Genomic DNA, 18,878 nt, shown 5'->3' on the forward strand with positions numbered 1-18,878 from the left:
GATTTTGTGCGTCTGATTCCACCATTACTCGCTCAAAATTTTGCTTGCTCATAATTAAAAAAAAAAAATAAAAATAAAAAAAGTGCTTTGTACAGTACAATCGGAAAACAATTGGTTTGCTAACAGAGTGTATAATATTGGAACTATGTATCATGCATATGAATTGACGTGAGGAATGTAAGGAGAAACCACCCCTTGTTGCCAAAATCAATAAGAAAGAAAACTTGTATTAGAAGAAATTCTAATTTTTTATTAGAATAGATCCACAAATAGGTAGTCAATCAATCTGACCGGTGATTACATCCCCAATACTACTATATAACAGTACAACATGGTTTCTAGCAGATAATTCAGGATATTTAACTCCTTTAGATCTTAAGGCAGTTTCGCAATTACCCGCATCATCGCCTGCAATTTTGACATCATAGTTGGCCGTCAAAGGATCCTCGTATATCTCAACTTTTGCGCTTTGGAATGAAGCCACCACTAACTCGTATGAAGAAGCACATTGTTTAATAGGCTCCGTCGGATCACTCTTGAGCAAATTGTTGATGAATGCTTGGCTATCTTTTGCATTCCCTATGGCTAGGTCGAGGGCGACTTGAGCAAGAAGTATGTAAGTGGATGCCCATTTTACTCGAGGATCAGAGTGCAGAACTTCCATGCACTCGGTATTATTTATGGATTTTTGGCAAACAACATCGACCAATTGGGCTGATGCATTGGCTGGTGAAGGAGAAGAGAGGAAGAAAAACAAATGACCAGTAAAGAATAATGTTAACGCATAACCAAGAGGGGACTCCATTGTAGGAAATTTGTAATTTAAAAGGTTAATATGAATTTTTTTTTTTCATAGAAAGGTTGATATGATTATGCTATATATAATAGTGAGATATGGCTCTAGGGTTTCATAAGAGTCTTATTTTAGGTTTTATATTAATGAGATACTATCACGATTCATACAATGCATGCAATCTGGCGACCAATTCAGGGCAGTTTTTGAAAAATTGAGATTATGATTCACTTAATGGTAAGGATCGAAAGGTTACTTAGCATTACGATCTAGTGATATTTCCTTCCATTTATAAGTGAGAAGTCTTAGGTTCGATTATCACCAATGGCGAATTTGAACCACATTATCATTAGCACATTGTGAGGCTTAACCTAGATTTTCTGTTTTAATATAGATAATATCGTTTATTAAAATAAATAAAAATAATAAGGATCGGAAGCAGACTGTCCTTCTCATCTTATGTCTATGTCCACAAAGTCCATAGGGCAATTCTTCAATAAACTCACTCACAAACTCGACTACCTTAATCTTCTCTATAAGGAAATAAATCAAGTCACATTTTTGTCCATATGACAATAAAACCTAGACGAATTCAAATCAAATCCCTAACTAAGGGGGTGTATTCAATTGGGAATTTGAGAGATTTTAATGGATTTTTATGGAGTCTAATTGATTTGTAGAGATTCCATGAAAAATTTTGATTCAATTCCCTCAAAATCTCTTGGGGAGAGGTGATATTTGTGGATGCTTCAAATACACTACAAAATCTCTCCAATTCCCGCTAATTCCTCAACTTTGTCAAATTCTTTAAAATCAAATTCTAATTGAATACACCTAGAATGTTATAAACTTCTTTAAAATCTTAATTGAATAGATCCGTATTTCTAAGGATTTTAATAAACTATCTTAAAATCCTGATGGAATACACATTGAATTTCAGAGAATCACCTAAATTCCTGATTAAATACCCCTAGATTCATTAAAAGAATCAAAATTCCTCAAAATCCCAATTGAATACACCCCCCTAAATCAAATCTTTATAATACTTTCCTTTATATTTTCCAACACCACCTCAAACTCATGATAAGAAGGAATCAAATCTAATTTGCAACTCGTTCACTCCACCAAAATCTCACCATGATCCCTTCCACTTCCTTACACAAATTCACAGAAATTTTGAAGCATGACATAACATGAACCCTTCCCTTTGAAGCATGACATAACATGATCCCTTCCTCTTCCTGTACACAAATTGACAGGAATTTTGAGGATGCAAAACATGATCCCTTCCACTTGCTCTACGCAAATTGACATGAATTTTGAAGCATGACATAGCACAAATTGACATAACTAACGCCACTGAACGAATCACCACTACCCTCCCCGTTGAAGATGAATATCACCACATCCCTTTCTGTTGGAGGTAAATTTTTTTTAAGTTTTAGAGAGATAGAATTGGTCCATTACTAATAACAACGATAGGTTCCACTTAATCATCTATGTAAACATTAAGTGTAGTCCTTTTATGCAAAAGGCATCGGTTCAGTTATAAGTTAAACTATTTGATAGAAGTCGTGATTTGTTTTGTGGGATGGCAGATGTGAAATTTTTTTAAAGTTTAAGAGCGACGGGGCCGCAGTCCACTACTAATAGCAATGGTATTGATCCCACTTATTCACCTATTGAATCAATCAATGTGGATTTTTATGCAAAAGGCCTTGATTCAATTAGAAGTTGAACCACATTATTGCTAGTCCATTGTGAGGTTTGGTCCACTCCCTCACCCCTTAGTGTAGATAATATCGTTTGTTCAAAAAAAAAAAATTTTAAGTTGAACAATATGATATAAGTTGTTATTTGTTTTTTGATAACTGATGTGTGACTTTTTGCTTTATTCAACATACCGCTTATATCGAACCACTTTGGAGTGGGCCACAAGCAGAGCTACGTCGGTCATGTTTGTAAATGAACTCAATTTTTAGGGTCCAAATTTGAAAACCTGATTTGATACCATGTTAAATTTTTAGAGTGACAAGGGGCCAAATTTGAAAACCCACTTTGGAACCATGCTAAAGTTTTAGAGAGACGAGATACGATCCAGCACTAGTAGCATCAAATTTATCCCACTTAATTACCCGTGCAATAAATATATACGAAATTTTTATGCAAAAAGCCCCTATAAAATAAGAAGTTTGTTGTGACATATGTTCTTATCAATATTGTGATTGTGTAAATCCTAAGTAGAGATAGATTAGGAATCCTTTGGGATCTAGAAGATCTTTCCTAATAGACTTCGTATTACTTGAAGAGTAAGTTTCTTTCCTCCTTATTACTATAAATAAAGGCATAAGAACTGGGGAATTAGCACATAATTCCTCAAGCCTATTCTCCACTCTTTTTCTCTCTATGCCGCCAGCTCTCCTTCCCCTGTCAGTTAAATATAGGTCACAACACGTTATCAGCACGATCTTCACACTGTGCTAAAGAGAATTTATTTATCTTCAATCAGGGGAGTATTACATTTCAATTATTTTTAATTGATTAAATTTTAATTTTATTGAATTCATATACTTTTATTGATTCAATTTTTTTTTCTTCTTATGTTGAACATGATATAAGCTTGAAGATGATAGTTGAAATTGAAGAAAGAATTTCTACAAACCCGTTCACAATATTCATCATGCAATCCAGGTTCTTCTAAAACAACTGTTTTTATCTCGATATTTTTTCAACCTTGATTGCATGAACCTTCACTATAATGCATGACCCAACTTTACGTTTTACGAATTTTAGATTCTACATAAATTGTTTATACATTATATCCATAATATTGCTATTATGTGAATTGTATATGTGAGAATAAAGAAAAAGGGTAAAGTACAAAAAACTACCTCAACTATTGGGGTCACGACAGTTTCATACCTCATCTTTTAAAATTGACAATGTCATATTGCATCTTACGAATTTGTAACAATGTCATACATCCGTCAATTTTTCTGTTAGTTTTTCTGTTAAATGCTGACGTGGCAAGAGACAGAGACCACTTTCTATTAAAAAATTAATAAAATATTATTAAAAACTAAAAAAAATATTTAATATTTTTTAAATATTAAAATAATAAATAAAAGTAAAATTAAAAAAAAAAGAAGGGTAAAGTACAAAAAACTACCTCAACTATTAGGGTCACGACAATTTCATACCTCATCTTTTAAAATTGACAATGTCATACCGCATCTTACAAATTTGTGACAATGTCATACCTCTGTCAATTTTTCTGTTAGTTTTTCTGTTAAGTGCTGACGTGGCTTGATTCGGGACATACTTTCTATTAAAAAATTATTAAAAACTAAAAAACAATTATTTAATATTTAAAATAAGTATCATTAATTATTTCAATAAGAAAATATTTTTTTATTTCTAAATATATTCATTTATTGTTAGAAATGTTACATAGGGTATATTTATATTTATTGCTAAATTTGTAATCATATATTTTCATTTTTAGTTTGTACTCATTTTTAATTTTGCAATCCTTTTTTAATTTGTACCAATTTTATTTTTAGTTTTAATTTGTACCCATATATTAATTTCTTTTTGTGCCCATATTTTTTAAACTTTTATTTTATTTGTACCCATATTTAATTTTGGATGATATATATAAGGGAGACTTTGGATGTGGTCCTTAGTTATGAATATTCTTTGATTGAAACCTTGTTGGTTTTTAATTTTTGATCAAGGTCCCTGAAATTAATGTGATACTTTATTTCTATGTACGTTACTATATTTTTTAAATTAAAAATTAGAAATTTTAGTTGTTTATATAAATGAGATTTTAAATAAATAAATAAACCATAATTTGTGGGATTAAAAATATTAAAATATAAATATACTAATGTGTGTGTGTGTGTGTGTGTGTATAAACATGGGTACATTCATCAAAAAAATTAATTGTATCAAAACATGGGTACATTCTTCAAAATCACAACAAAAAAAAAAGAAGATATTAGGCTTAATAACATTAGTAAATTTCTTCGATTAAACTTGACATTGATACATTTTAAAATCAAAGAAAAAAGAATGTACCCATATAAGTTTAAAAATGGATTAGAAAAAAAAATGAATAGATTTTATATAAAAAAAATTGTACATTTTACATACAACAAATTGGTATATTTAAGAATGAGTACATTTTACATATAACAAATAAACTTTGAAAAATATAGGCACCAAAAGAAATTAATATATGGGTACAAATTAAAACTGAAAAGAAAATTGGTACAAATTAAAAAGAATTACAAATTAAAAATGGCTACAAACTAAAACTAAAAATATATGATAAAAAATTTAGTCATAAATATAAATATATTTAGAAATAAACATTTTAACATTAAATGAATATATTTAGAAATAAAAAAAAATTTATTATTGAAATAATTAATGATGTTATTAATACCCAAGGACCTTGATCAAAAATTGAAAATGAATAGGGTTTTAATCAATGGAATAGCAAAAGGAAGGATGAGATAATAAGCATTTTAGAAGTGTTGCCTGCTACGCTCCTAGCAATTTGCACGGGTGACACGTTCCTTGAACTGAATTTTGATGGTTCAGTGGCGCTTCAGAAGGCGGGTGCGGGTTTTGTGGTTAGAAATGAGAATGGGCACACCCTCGGTGCTGGAGCTTTTAACCTGGATAGAGCTACTATCTCTGCAACTGAGGCTTGAGCGTGGAAAGATGGATTGGCGTACTCCTTGTAGAAAGGTTTCTCACATATCATGGTGGAAGGAGACACCTCTTTAACGATTCAAGTTGTTCTTGGCTCCTGTTCTGTGCCCTAGAATCTCATGACCATTGTTGAAAGTATTAGGTGGTTGGTGGACAAATTCTCTAATATCAAATGGAAGCACATCTTCAAAAAGGTGAATTTTGTGGCATATATATATATATATGTTTGCTAGATACAGTTTAAATGTCACTAGTAGTCATGTTTGAACTATTATTGCTAGCATATTGTGAGGCTAAATCTACCCCCCTTTAGTGTGTTAGTATCGTTTGTGAAAAATAAAAATAAAAGTAAGCACTCTCGAAGTGAATTAATTAGCATTACGGTCAATCTCGAAAGTATTGAGGTGACCAAATACATATGAAATATAATAAACTGCCTGCCATATAAGGGAGGAAGTATTTTTGGTGAAGAAATTAACATGACACAAAAAATAAGTAACTGGTTCAATTTATAGAGTCCTCTTCTGTTGATGAATTCTTCAAATAAACTTGTTTGAGGACTTTATTGAAAGTCCTCTGGGTATATTGTATATTATCTGTGTAATAGGGTTTGTGTCAACCCTAGTAGTGCTTTATCTAGTTGTATAAGTGTCTTATCTGGTTGGCAGCTCCTTAATTCAAGGAGCTTAATTATGTATAAGAGTCTTATCTTGTTGGCAGCTGGTTGGCAGCTCCTTAATTCAAGGAGCTTAATTATATTTCCTATGCCGACTTCTCAGCTTGATTCAAGGAAGTTCTAGGTTAGAGTCTTGAGTGTTGAGTGTAGTTTGCAACTCACTCAAACTCCTCTATATATTTGTATCATGTTTCTGTTCCTGGACAATAACAAAAATACAAAATACACAAACTTCAAAAGTTAACATGGTATCAGAGCAGGCATCCCTCTGAAGCCTGTCTTTGAATATCTTACGTTGTGATTTCTCTTCAGCAAAATTATGGCTGATGAGCATTCGGAGGAAGAGAGCATCATTGTTTCTCCTTCCACTCACATCTCTGAAATGGATATCAATCCAAATCAACGACTCAGTTCAGTGTTACTGAATGAGTTCAACTATTTACCGTGGGCAAGAGCGGTTAGTCTCGCACTAGGTGGAAGATCCAAACTGGGTTTCATCGATGGAAGCTTTCCTGCTCCTGGAGTCACTTCTCCTGAATATGGAGGGTGGCTTTGCAAAGATCAGCTGGTTATGTCATGGCTGCTTAATTCCATGGAAAAGAAGATTGCTGAGATCTTCAGCTATTCCGAGTCGTCACTCACTCTCTGGACAACAGTGAAGGAGATGTATGGTAATCAAAATAATTCTGCCCGCATTTTTCAACTCAAGAAGGATATCTCCAGCGTTCAACAAGAAGGTAAAACCTTTGTTCAACATCTTGGTTCTCTAAGAAGCATGTGGAATGAGCTGGATGTCTATAGACCTCACACCACTGATCCCACGGTGCTTCTTAAAAGAACTGAAGAAGATAAGATATTTCAATTGCTGTCTAGTCTGAGCTCAGACTATGAGGATTTGAGAAGCCATATCCTCATGAATCCTGAGCTACCATCCTTCACTAGCATTCGTGCAACCATCCAACGCGAGGAAGTAAGAAGAAAAGTCATGAACAATGGTACAAAAACCATTGTGACTGAAGCTAGGGCGTATCTGACAAATGAAAAAAGATACAAAGGAAAAAACCCCCATCTAAAGTGCCTACACTGTGACAACATCGGGCATGTGAGAGATAAGTGCTGGATTCTCCATCCATAACTTAAGCCAGATTTCATGAAGGACAAAACCACGCAGAAGACAAGTCGAGCACATCCTCGTGCCAACACCTCATCATCTTCATCTTTCAACAGTTCTGATCCATACAAACAGTTCACTGCAAATCCTGCTACTCTTATAAATGAGTTCGCAGCCTATCTCCATCAAAAGAAGGGTAGGGAAGATCGTGCTGCTGAACATGAAGATGGAAGTACCTCGGCATTGCTTGGCAAGTTTGCTGGTTTCCTGGCTGATGCTGATCGCTTACCTCAACAAGGCATGAAAGGTATCATGAATGCTTTCAAAACTGCTCTTAAAATGAATGAGTTGCATGATTTTTGGGTTGTAGATTCAGGTGCCACAGATCACATGACTAATCAAGTGTCAAAATTGCATAAATTCGAGAAACTTCATAAACCATCACATGTGTCTGTAGCTAATGGTGAAGGTGCTAGGATTGTAGGCAAGGGAAAAATTCACTTGATATCTGATCAAATAGAGTCCATGGCCTTATACGTGCCTTCGTTTCCATTCCAACTTCTCTCAGTAGGAAAAATCACAAATTCCTTAAACTGCTTAGCCATTTTTTCACCAGAAAATGTCATTTTTCAGGATCTTGTCACCAAGAGGAAGATTGGTGAGGGATTTTACCTAGATGGTCTCTATTACATCTCGAAAAGCTCTCCCAGTGGATTACAAGCAAAGTCTATACCCGTACATGTCTCCATTCAAGACCAGTTTTTGTGGCACCAGCGATTAGCACACCCATCTCAACATGTTTTGTCCACATTGTTTCCAGATTTAGACAAAGAACAAATTCATTGTGAAACTTGCCACATATCAAAGGCAACAAAGCTACCCCTTCATTCATCTTTGTCTAGAGTTTTTCATCTTTTTGAACTTGTACACTCGGATGTATGGGGACCAACTAGTGAGTCTTTTGATGGTTACAAATATTTCATAACCTTTGTTGATGACTATTCAAGAGCAACTTGGTTATATTTGTTAAAATCAACGAGTGAAGTGATGGAAGTGTTTAAAGACTTTCATAGTCTTGTTAAAAATCATTTTTCCTCTCAAATCAAAACTCTAAGGTCTGATAATGGCACCGAATACATGTCCCAAGTCATGACTCAATATTTGAGCAACAATGGCATCATGCATCAAACTAGTTGTGTTGGCACACCTCAACAAAATGGTATTGCCGAGAGAAAAAATCGAGATCTCCTTGAAAAAACTAGGTCATTGATGTTTCAAATGAATGTACCTAAACGTTTTTGGTCTCAAAGTGTTATGGCAGCCACTTACCTGATCAACAGGTTACCTAGCAGGGTTTTGGGGTTCAAATCACCAATGGAAATTGTAAAGAACAGGAAAATAGACCTGTCACACCTTAAAGTCTTTGGATGCATTTGTTTTGTCCATGTTCAGTCCTTGCATCGAGACAAACTTGACCCGAGAGCAACCAAATGCATTTTCCTTGGTTACTCATCCACACAAAAGGGATACAAATGTTACAATCCACAACTTAAGAGGTTAATTGTTTCCAAGGATGTCAGATTTCATGAAACTAACCCTTATTACAGCCAAGCTCTAGATAGTTCAAGTGAGGGGGAGAATTACTTGGATTTGTTTCCATTGCCAAGAACTGAAACCCTTGCCACTGAAGTACCTGATGCAATGGGGCCTGTTCATCACACAAATATCCCTACTGAAAATGACAACCAAGCCTCAAGTAATGATACCAACAATTCTGAATCAATCCACAGTATTACTCCTGAGGAATCATCCTACGAGTTGCAATCGACTGCACCTCGACGCAATCCTACTCGTGAAAGACATCCTCCAGCAAGACTGCAAGACTTTGTCACTTACAAACCAAGACATCCACTGTCCCACTACGTATCCTATCACAAAATGTCTCCTAAACACACTGCTTTCCTGTGTACTATATCTGAGCATGTTGAGCCTCAGTCATTCCAAGAAGCAAATCAATCACCAGTTTGGCAGCAAGCCATGCAAGATGAACTGCATGCCCTTGATCAACACAAAACCTGGAGCATTGAGACACTGCCTAAGGGAAAGAAGACAGTAGGTTGCAGGTGGATATACAAGGTTAAATTCAACTCAGATGGATCCATAGAAAGACACAAGGCAAGATTAGTGGCTCGTGGCTTTACTCAAACATTTGATGTGGACTACAAAGAAACATTCGCCCCTGTTGCAAAGATGAACTCTGTAAGAGTACTCCTTTCAGTTGCTGTTAACAAATGATGGCCTATGTTTCAAATGGACGTAAAGAACGCCTTCTTACATGGTGAGCTTGAAGAAGAAGTCTTCATGAGGTTACCCCCAGGCCATCCTCAAAGTCATGAACCTGATCTTATGTGCAGATTGCACAAATCAATTTATGGTCTTAAACAGTCACCAAGAGCTTGGTATGCCAAGCTAAGTTCAGTCCTCACAACGGTTGGTTTTAAAAGAAGCAATGCAGACTCTTCATTGTTCGTACGCACGGGCACTGCTGGGAAACTGGTCGTTCTTGTCTATGTCGATGATTTAATCATCACAGGAGACAACATAGATGAAATAACTAAGCTCAAGCATTCACTGCAACAACGTTTTGCCATCAAAGATCTTGGCATACTTAGATATTTTCTTGGCATCGAAATGGCTACCTCTCCCAAGGGTTTCTTTCTCAGCCAACGGAAATATGTTCTTGACCTTCTCAAGGAAGCAAACATGAGTGATGCTAAACCTGTCAATACACCCCTTGACACGAAACTCAAACTTAGCTTGGAAGGGCAACCACTGCCCAACATCAGCTATTATCAGCGTCTTGTGGGTAAGCTGATCTACTTGACTATTACAAGGCCTGACATAGCCTATTCAGTAAGCATTGCTAGCCAATTTATGCACTTTCCCACCATGGAGCATTTTAATCTTGTCAAGAGACTACTTCGGTATCTCAAAGGTTCAATAGGTCGTGGCATCATCATGAAAAAGAATGAGAGCACTGAGATCACAGGTTATTGTGATGCTGATTGGGCTGGCAACTCTATTGATCGTAAGTCTACAACGGGGTATTGCACATTTGTGGGAGGCAATCTTGTTACCTGGAAAAGTAAAAAGCAAGCCGTAGTTGCTCGATCCAGCACTGAGGTTGAATATCGCGCCATGGCATCTACTGCCTGTGAACTAATATGGCTGAAAGGTTTGCTGTGCGACTTAGGTGTCTCTACTACTCAGTCCATGTCTCTTTTCTGTGATAACCAAGCGACAATACACATTGCGTCCAACCCCGTCTTCCACGAGAGAACCAAGCACATCGAAGTTGATTGTCACTATGTCCGTGCACAGGTACAATCACAGGTCATCAAAACTCATTTTGTCAAAAGATACGATCAACTCGCAGACCTATTCACTAAACCTTTAGCATCACCTCAGTTTCAGCGGCTTCTCGGCAAGCTTGGATCCATCAACCTCCTGGATCCAGCTTGAGGGGGAGTATTGAAAGTCCTCTGGGTATATTGTATATTATCTGTGCAATAGGGTTTGTGTCAACCCTAGTAGTGCTTTATCTAGTTGTATAAGTGTCTTATCTGGTTGGCAGCTCCTTAATTCAAGGAGCTTAATTATGTATAAGAGTCTTATCTTGTTGGCAGCTGGTTGGCAGCTCCTTAATTCAAGGAGCTTAATTATATTTCCTATGCCGACTTCTCAGCTTGATTCAAGGAAGTTCTAGGTTAGAGTCTTGAGTGTTGAGTGTAGTTTGCAACTCACTCAAACTCCTCTATATATTTGTATCATGTTTCTGTTCCTGGACAATAACAAAAATACAAAATACACAAACTTCAAAAGTTAACAGACTTCTTGTGGGTCACAACCACCACTGCATTTCGAATATTCAACCGTCCATATTACGCGACCAATTCTAAATACCCTAGCCGTCTACAGAAAGGCAAAGGAAAAATTATTTGCAGCCGACTCCTCCCTTTGACTTTGGGGTCAGCAGCAACCTCTTTGAAAATCATTCTCAATCTCTTCTCTCTTGCTTTTTCGTTTGCGTTATTTGGTGTTGAATTACCACCGTAAAACGACGTTGTCATGTGACAATCCTCATCTTTTGGTCCATGCACACAGTTACACAAGGTTGAGTCCAGTTATCATCTTCAAGTTTAGTCAGTACAACACTTTGGGTATAACCGGTGCAGTGATATGACTTTCGAATGTTCAGAGGATGTGGAGTGACGACATGATTTTATCCTTTTATTTTTTCTATGTTTAATAATTTGCAGGAATTGTCCTAGAGTTTGGTTTAATTTCTCTATGTAGGAGAGTTGTGCTAATTTGATTGCTCTCCATAAGAGTGTGCCTGATTGTGATTTTCGTTTTGGTGTACTAACTATTTTGGATCTATGTGTGAAGGTTGAAGCGTTTGATTTGCTGGACTTACTTCATTTGGTGTTATGGGATCGTGGCAGGTGATTAGATGTTGTGATAGACTCATGGGATCACACTCCCTATCCCGATTTATGGTTTGAGATTTCCGTGGCAAGTGATTAGGTGATGCGATCGACCCATGGGCATCGTACTCCCTATCCCAATTTATGGTTTGAGATTTTGTTCTCATATGATTTTCATGTGGTTCCCGATGAGCTCGGCTAAGTGCTAGAAGTCTACTTATTGCTTTGCAATTAGTGATGCTTTATTGTAATATTTTTCGATCTACTTTGCAATGAACCTTTTAGGTCCGAGTTGTTCATGATATGTTTTTTTTTTTTTTTTTTTGAACAAACGATATTATCTACACTAAGGAGGAGGGTTGGCTTAGCCTCACAATGGGCTAGCAATAATGTGGTTCAAACCCGCATTTGGTGATAATCGAACCTAAGACCTCGCATTTACAAGTGAAGAAGAATACCATTAGACCGTAATCTTCTCAAAAATTTGCCTCCAGTGAGAGGGTGTGTTGAGAATGAATCCCACATTGATGAGAGGAGGGACCTTGCATGAGCTTATAAGAGGTTGGCCTACTCCCCATATTGCCAATTGGTTTTATGGTGGAACCTCAACTTTCTTTATGGTATCAGAACATGTTGTCCTATGTGTGAAGCCTAATGGCCACACGTGCTCCACGTCACCCATTTTTGTTGTCCACGTGTTAGTCTTGAAAATTCGTCACACGTGAGGGGGCGTGTTAAGAATGAATCTCATATTGATGGGAGGAGGGACCTTGCATGAGCTTATAAGTAAGTTGGGCTAAATGGTAGTCATATGACCATTGAATTAAATGGTAGTCATTTTAGTATTTCTTTCAAGAAACATATTCATCTATGTTATTCACTAAAATTGAATGTCGTAATGGTTTTGTCTAATTTTTTGTAAGGATAATATATGAATGTTAAATTAAAATATAGATTATTTGAATCGTTGAAATATTTTACAAAATAGTGTCACTTAGATAAAGTAAATCATTTATGTGATCATTTTTACTATGTATGTGCTCCTTTGTGCTTGAGGACTGCAAACATTTTTTTTTTTTAATAATGGAAACGTTTACATCCTTAGAAAGTATTAAATATAAATAGCAAGGAAAACACAACAGTCCTCAAACAAGTAGCCATATAACGTACATCATAAAAATACCTGAATGGTTGATTGGACTTGCACCCCGCAACACTTCCATTTACTCGAAAGGAGGACACCTGACTGTAATCGCTACTTTCGGCTGCCCTGCATGGGGTTTTAGAAGGTAAATTTAATCGACTTAATTCGCAAAGCTCAAAATTTTGCTTGCTCATCATTCGAAACTAAGAGCGCTTTGTACTTGTACAGTAGAATCGGACAACAGTTGGTTTGCTAACAAATTATATAATATTAGATCTATGTATAAATTGATGTGAGAAATATATTTTAAGGAGAAATCACCCCTTGTTGCCAAAAATGAATAAGAAAAAAAGCCTTGTATTAGAAGAAATTCTGATTCTTTTAATTAGAATATATCTGCAAACAGATAGTCAATATCATTCTGACTTTGTGATTACATCCCCAATACTACTATATAACAGTACAAAATGGTTTCTAGCAGATATTTTAGGAAATCTTACTCCTTTAGAACTTAAGACAGTTTCACAGTTACCCGCATCATTTCCCGCTCATAGTTGGCCGTCAAAGGATCCTCGTATACCTCAACTTTTCCGTTCCGGAATGAAGCACCCACTGATTCGTATGAAGCAGCACATTGCTTAATAGGCTCCGATGGATCACTCTTGAGCAAATTGTTGATGAATGCTTGCTATCTTTTGCATTCACTATGGCTAGATCGAGGGCGACTTGAGCAAGAAATATGTAAGTGGATGCCGATTCAATGGATCGGAGTGGAGAACTTCCATGCACTCAGTATTATTTATGGATTTTTGGCAAATACCATCGACCAATTGATCTGCTGATGCATCGGATGGTGAAGGAGATGAGGAGAAAAAACAGATTACAAGCAAAGAAGAATGTTAACGCATAACCAAGAGGGGACTCCATCGTATGGAATTTGTAATTTGAAAAGCCGATATGATTATGCTATAAATAATAGTGAGATATGGCTGTTGCTAGGGTTTCATAAGAGTCTTAGCTTTGGTTATATTAATGGGACGGATCCAAATCGACGCAACATCAATCCAAATATATATATATATATATATATATATATATATATATATATATATATATATGCGCTCAATTAAAAGGTTTAGTTGAGTATTATGGATTTACTAATATTTTAGTGTTCCTTATTAACCAAATAAAGTGAGTTAGTTAAAAACTGAATCAGGAAGAATCAAGTGGGAGTTATCTTCAATACAGTTAGAGGTTGTTGGAATTAGTTGAAAGGGTAAAAGTGTAAAACTGTACATCTTAGTCTCTATATAAGAAAGGTCTTAGAGACTCAGATATGGATGATGTAATATTTCCTCTTAAGAAATACAACACAAAAGTTTCTCTCTCTTACTTTCCTCTTCGTGTTCTTTAGCTTCTCCTTCCTTAAGGTTTCTGTAAATCAATAGTGTTAATATGGTATCATCGCCGGCATTGGCTCACTGCCGTTGTCGATCCTAGGTCTTCCGCTGCTATACACGATTGAGGAGCTCGAAGAGAAGGTTCATTCCGGCTTTGGATCAGGTGATATTGTCAATTTTTTTGTTCGGTTAATTGGGTTTCAGTCCTGATTAGAAGGGTAATTAGGTTTCAGTCCTGATTAGAGAGTTTTTTTGGGTTTCAGTCCTGCTTAGAAGGGTTGGGTGTTCAGATTTCGGTGTGTAATGTGTGTTTGATTTTGTCTGTATTTCGAGATTTTCTTTTCAAGAAACGTTTCAGTCGTTCTTGATTACAACGGGAGTTTCAGTCTCTCTGGATTTTATTTCTGGATAGCAAAGATTGGATATTTGTTTGGTGTTTGATAGTGCGTGTATTTTTTTGTCAAGAAAGCATGGCTACTTCTCCTGTTAAGGTTGAAAATTTGTTGGGAATGATAACGATTAAGTTGAAGGATGATAATTTTGCGAAATGGGCATTTCAGTTTAAGTCTGTGTTGAAGGGTAATAAATTGTTTGGACATTTTGATGGCACTATTGCTTGTCCGTCAAAGTTTGTTGTTCGTTCTGAAGGAGGAGTTACTTCTGATCTTAGTGAGGCATACCTTGAGTGGGAATCCACAGATATGGCGTTGATGAGTCTCTTATTAGCTACTCTGTCAGATGAGGCTATTGAATATGTTCTTGGATGTGTAACTGCGTACGAGGCTTGGTCTAATCTTGTAGATCGGTTTGCTTCTGTATCTAAGTCTCGAGTAAATCACTTAAAGACAGAGTTGCATACAATTCAGAAAGGAGGAGATTCGATTGATAGGTATCTGTTACGATTGAAGAATATAAGGGAACAATTAACTGCTGCTGGAGAGTTCATTTCTGATAATGATGTCATTATTGCGGGTTTAGCTGGTTTACCAAAAGAATATGCTATAATTCGAACAGTGATATTAGCCAGAGAATCTTCTATATCTGTTAAAGAATTTCGAGCTTTGTTGCTTGGGGCTGAAAAAGAAATTGAAGGTGAATCAAGCGGTCTTTCTGCATTATGTGTTCAGTCTTCTCAAATGACTTCGGGAGTGTCTTCTGCTTCAGGGTCGAATCCTGCAGGTCATAGTCATGTACCTGGAACCACTGGGGGTGTTCTAACTTCTCAGACATATCTTTATTCTGGTGAGTCTTATTCTCAGCCATACACACAACCATATCCTTCATCATTTACTTCACCACAGCCTTCTATGCCTCAACAGCCATATTCCCAACCTTTTATGCTTCCACAACCATATTCTCATTCTCTTATGCCTCCGCAATTTCTTGGTCCTGCTTATCCTCAAAATCCTTATGGTGTTGGTTTTATGGGTAGCCTTGCAAATTCTGGTTCGAGATCTCAATTTATACCAAAGCCAAATTATAAGGGACACAACAGTTTCAAGCACAATGCTGGGTTTAAAGGCAAGGGGTACAATACAGGCTCTTCTGGTGGTTTTTCGTCTACTAATACAAGGCAGTTTGGTACAAATATGTGGAATGGGAATACAAAAACTAGGTCTTCAACTGCGATTGAGTGTCAAATCTGCAATAAGAGAGGACATACTGCTGCTAATTGTTTTCACAGGAACACCAATCCACCAAGTAATGGTTTTCACATGTTGTGTCAGATTTGTGGGAGGCATGGTCATTCAGCTCTTGACTGCTATCACAGGGGAAACTATGCGTTTCAGGGTCAACAACCACCTGCACAGTTCACAGCCATGACAGCCCAGCAACCAGACCCGCAAATTCCTCAGGATGCTTGGATTGTTGATACTGGTGCCTTTCACCATATCACTGCTGATATCAATGCATTGAATTCGGTTACACCATTCCAAGGTTCTGAAACCATTTTAGTTGGAAATGGGACAGGTTTATCTATTGCAAATACTGGCGCTACTACTATTAAAAATAATTCTCATAGTTTGGTCCTTAAGAATGTTTTACATGTTCCAAAAATTGCTCGTAGTCTGCTATCTGTACAACAATTGTGTGCTGATAATTGTAGTTGGTTTGTGTGTGATGAGAATGAGTTTTTTGTGCTGGACAAGAAGACAAGGGACATACTGTACAGAGGAAAGAGTAAAGCAAGACAGTTGTTTCAAATCCCTGTTATCAAGCAATCAAGAGGAGTTCAGAGTGTGATTCAGCAGCCTTGTGGATTTCTTGGTCAGTTGGTGAAGTCAACTTTGTGGCATCAACGGTTTGGTCATCCATCTAATGAGATCATGTCACTTATGTTGAAACAGTCCAATATACCATTAGAATTAGATATGAATCATAGTATGTGTACTTACTATCTTCAAGGAAAGATGTGTAGGCTTCCTTTTTCTTCTAGTAGTGATAGATACTTCTCACCGTTTGAAAAGGTGCACTCTGATGTATGGGGCCCTTCTCCAGTTAAAACAGTAGAGGGGTATCGATACTATGTTACTTTTGTTGATCAATATACAAAGTATGTTTGGATTTTTCCACTTTATAATAAGTCAGATGTGTATGCAACTTTTGTGAGGTTTTACAACTGGGTTTTTACACAGTTTGGTGTTGCCATTAAATGTATGCAATCTGATGGTGGGGGAGAATACACAAGTCATTCTTTTAAAGCTTTTCTTGCTGCAAAGGGTGTTGAACAAATGATTTCTTGTCCATACACTCCACAACAGAATGGGGTAGTTGAAAGAAAACATAGGCATATAGTAGAGACTGCCATTACTCTTCTTGCTCAAGCTAATTTGCCTCTTGATTTTTGGTATTATGCCTGTGCTCATGCTGTGTTTTTGATCAATCGAATGCCCTGCAAAGTGTTGTCAATTATGTCTCCTTATAAGAAATTGTATGGTACTGATCCTGAGTTGCAGAATTTGAAAGTCTTTGGATCAGCAGTATATCCTTGGTTAAGACCATATTCTGCACATAAGTTACTCCCTAGGTCTGATCAGTGTGTGTTTTTGGGCTATTCTAGGGGATATAAGGGTGTCGTTTGTTATAATGTTCAAAGTAAGAAATGTATTGTGTCAAGACATGTTGTGTTTAATGAGGATGTGTTTCCTTTTGCATTGTTAAACTCCAAAGCTCAAGGACAGAGAATCTCTTTTAGTCAAACTCCGTGCAGCACTGTGGTTATACCAATGCCAGTACAACAAAGATCTTCAGCTCCTGTGAATTCCATGCATCGAGATGTTATTATGGGTTCTGTTTCGGGTACTGGAACATCATCTACAATGCACACTTCGGCTTCAGAGTCTACTTCACCTATCAATAGTTCTTCAGACCAATCAGCCACTGGCACACAGGGATTTGAAACACAAGACTCCACGGACACTCTTTCCTCTCCTCAACATACAGTTCCCTTGCTTCCTGTCCTTGATTCATCTCAGCTTCAGGTAATTCTTCCTCTGCCCTGTTCAAATGCACAAACTCAATCTCCATCACATAACACTATTCAAACTAGACTCAAGACAGGTGCTATTATGCGACGCGATTACACTTCTTCTCTGGCTGCTTGATAGGAGCATATTCATGCGACTTAAATGGCTTGTTCTCGTGCATTTACGTTATGTTTCTTTAGTTATTTTAGTACTTTAAGCTATTTTCGTGTGTTTATAGGTCCAAAGGGCTAAAGGAGCAAAAAGATGCATTTTGGAGACTTTTGGAGCACTTTTGGGCTAAGGACGGATAGCTTATGCTTGAAGCCAAAGTGTTGGACGAAATTGAAGACCTAATTGGAGCCAAAGTGTTGGAACCTTGTTCTCTTTAGTTTTAGGACATTTAAACCTTTCCTAATCCCAATCATGCCATGCATAACACACATCCATTCTAACACATTGTCATTGCACATGCATTTCCTTCATTAGTTAACCCACATGCACTTATCACTTATCATCACCACATATCATATCACTTAATCACTTATCACTTATCATCACCACTTAACCACTTATCATATCATAACCACATATCATATCACTTATCACTTATCACTTAACATATCATCCACCTACTTCACCTACAACATCCACCTACTTCACCTACAACATCCACTTCACCTACAACATCCACCTACTTCACCTACAACATCCACCTACTTCACCTACAACATCCACCTACTTCACCTACAAATGACATAGCCATATGTTCCCTCCACTACTCCTATAAATACCCTTGCATTCATTCATTCATTGACATCTCATTTTCATACACAACACACCACAAACACTTCCATTCCTTCTCTTTGCCGTGAGTCCCCTTAGAATCCAAAACCATCTTTTCCATTCCACACTTCCATCCCCCAAACCAATTATCCCTAGACCTTATGCTACAATAAAGAGGAAGAGAAGAGGGCCTAAACGTTCATACAATTCAAATTTGAGTTGTTGGAATGTTTAGGCGTTTCTTTGATTTCAATGTTTAATTTCAATTCTCTTTGTTTTGTATGAGGAACTA

General features: G+C 36.7%; 2 protein-coding genes and 1 pseudogene across 2 annotated transcripts; 1 reads left to right on the forward strand and 2 right to left on the reverse strand.

The window, feature by feature from the left end:
* Positions 1 to 277: 277 nt before the first annotated feature.
* Positions 278 to 805, reverse strand: LOC137727791 (pectinesterase inhibitor-like). The gene has a single exon (XM_068466612.1). It carries the CDS (start codon positions 803 to 805, stop codon positions 278 to 280), a length of 528 nt encoding a protein of 175 aa, XP_068322713.1.
* An 8,810-nt stretch (positions 806 to 9,615) lies between these two features.
* On the forward strand, positions 9,616 to 10,827 carry LOC137727607 (uncharacterized mitochondrial protein AtMg00810-like). The gene has a single exon (XM_068466438.1). The coding sequence runs from the start codon at positions 9,616 to 9,618 to the stop codon at positions 10,825 to 10,827; it is 1,212 nt and encodes a 403-aa protein (XP_068322539.1).
* A 2,525-nt stretch (positions 10,828 to 13,352) lies between these two features.
* Positions 13,353 to 13,863, reverse strand: LOC137727612 (uncharacterized; annotated as a pseudogene).
* Positions 13,864 to 18,878: the final 5,015 nt, after the last annotated feature.

Source organism: Pyrus communis, chromosome 3 (genome assembly GCF_963583255.1).
Source record: "Pyrus communis chromosome 3, drPyrComm1.1, whole genome shotgun sequence".
NCBI classification, from domain to species: domain Eukaryota; kingdom Viridiplantae; phylum Streptophyta; class Magnoliopsida; order Rosales; family Rosaceae; genus Pyrus; species Pyrus communis.

Bases quoted from the DNA above. Each gene is read 5' to 3' on its own strand.
- LOC137727607 (XM_068466438.1), top strand. From the start codon at position 9,616: ATGGACGTAAAGAACGCCTTCTTACATGGTGAGCTTGAAGAAGAAGTC.
- LOC137727791 (XM_068466612.1), bottom strand. From the start codon at position 805: ATGGAGTCCCCTCTTGGTTATGCGTTAACATTATTCTTTACTGGTCAT.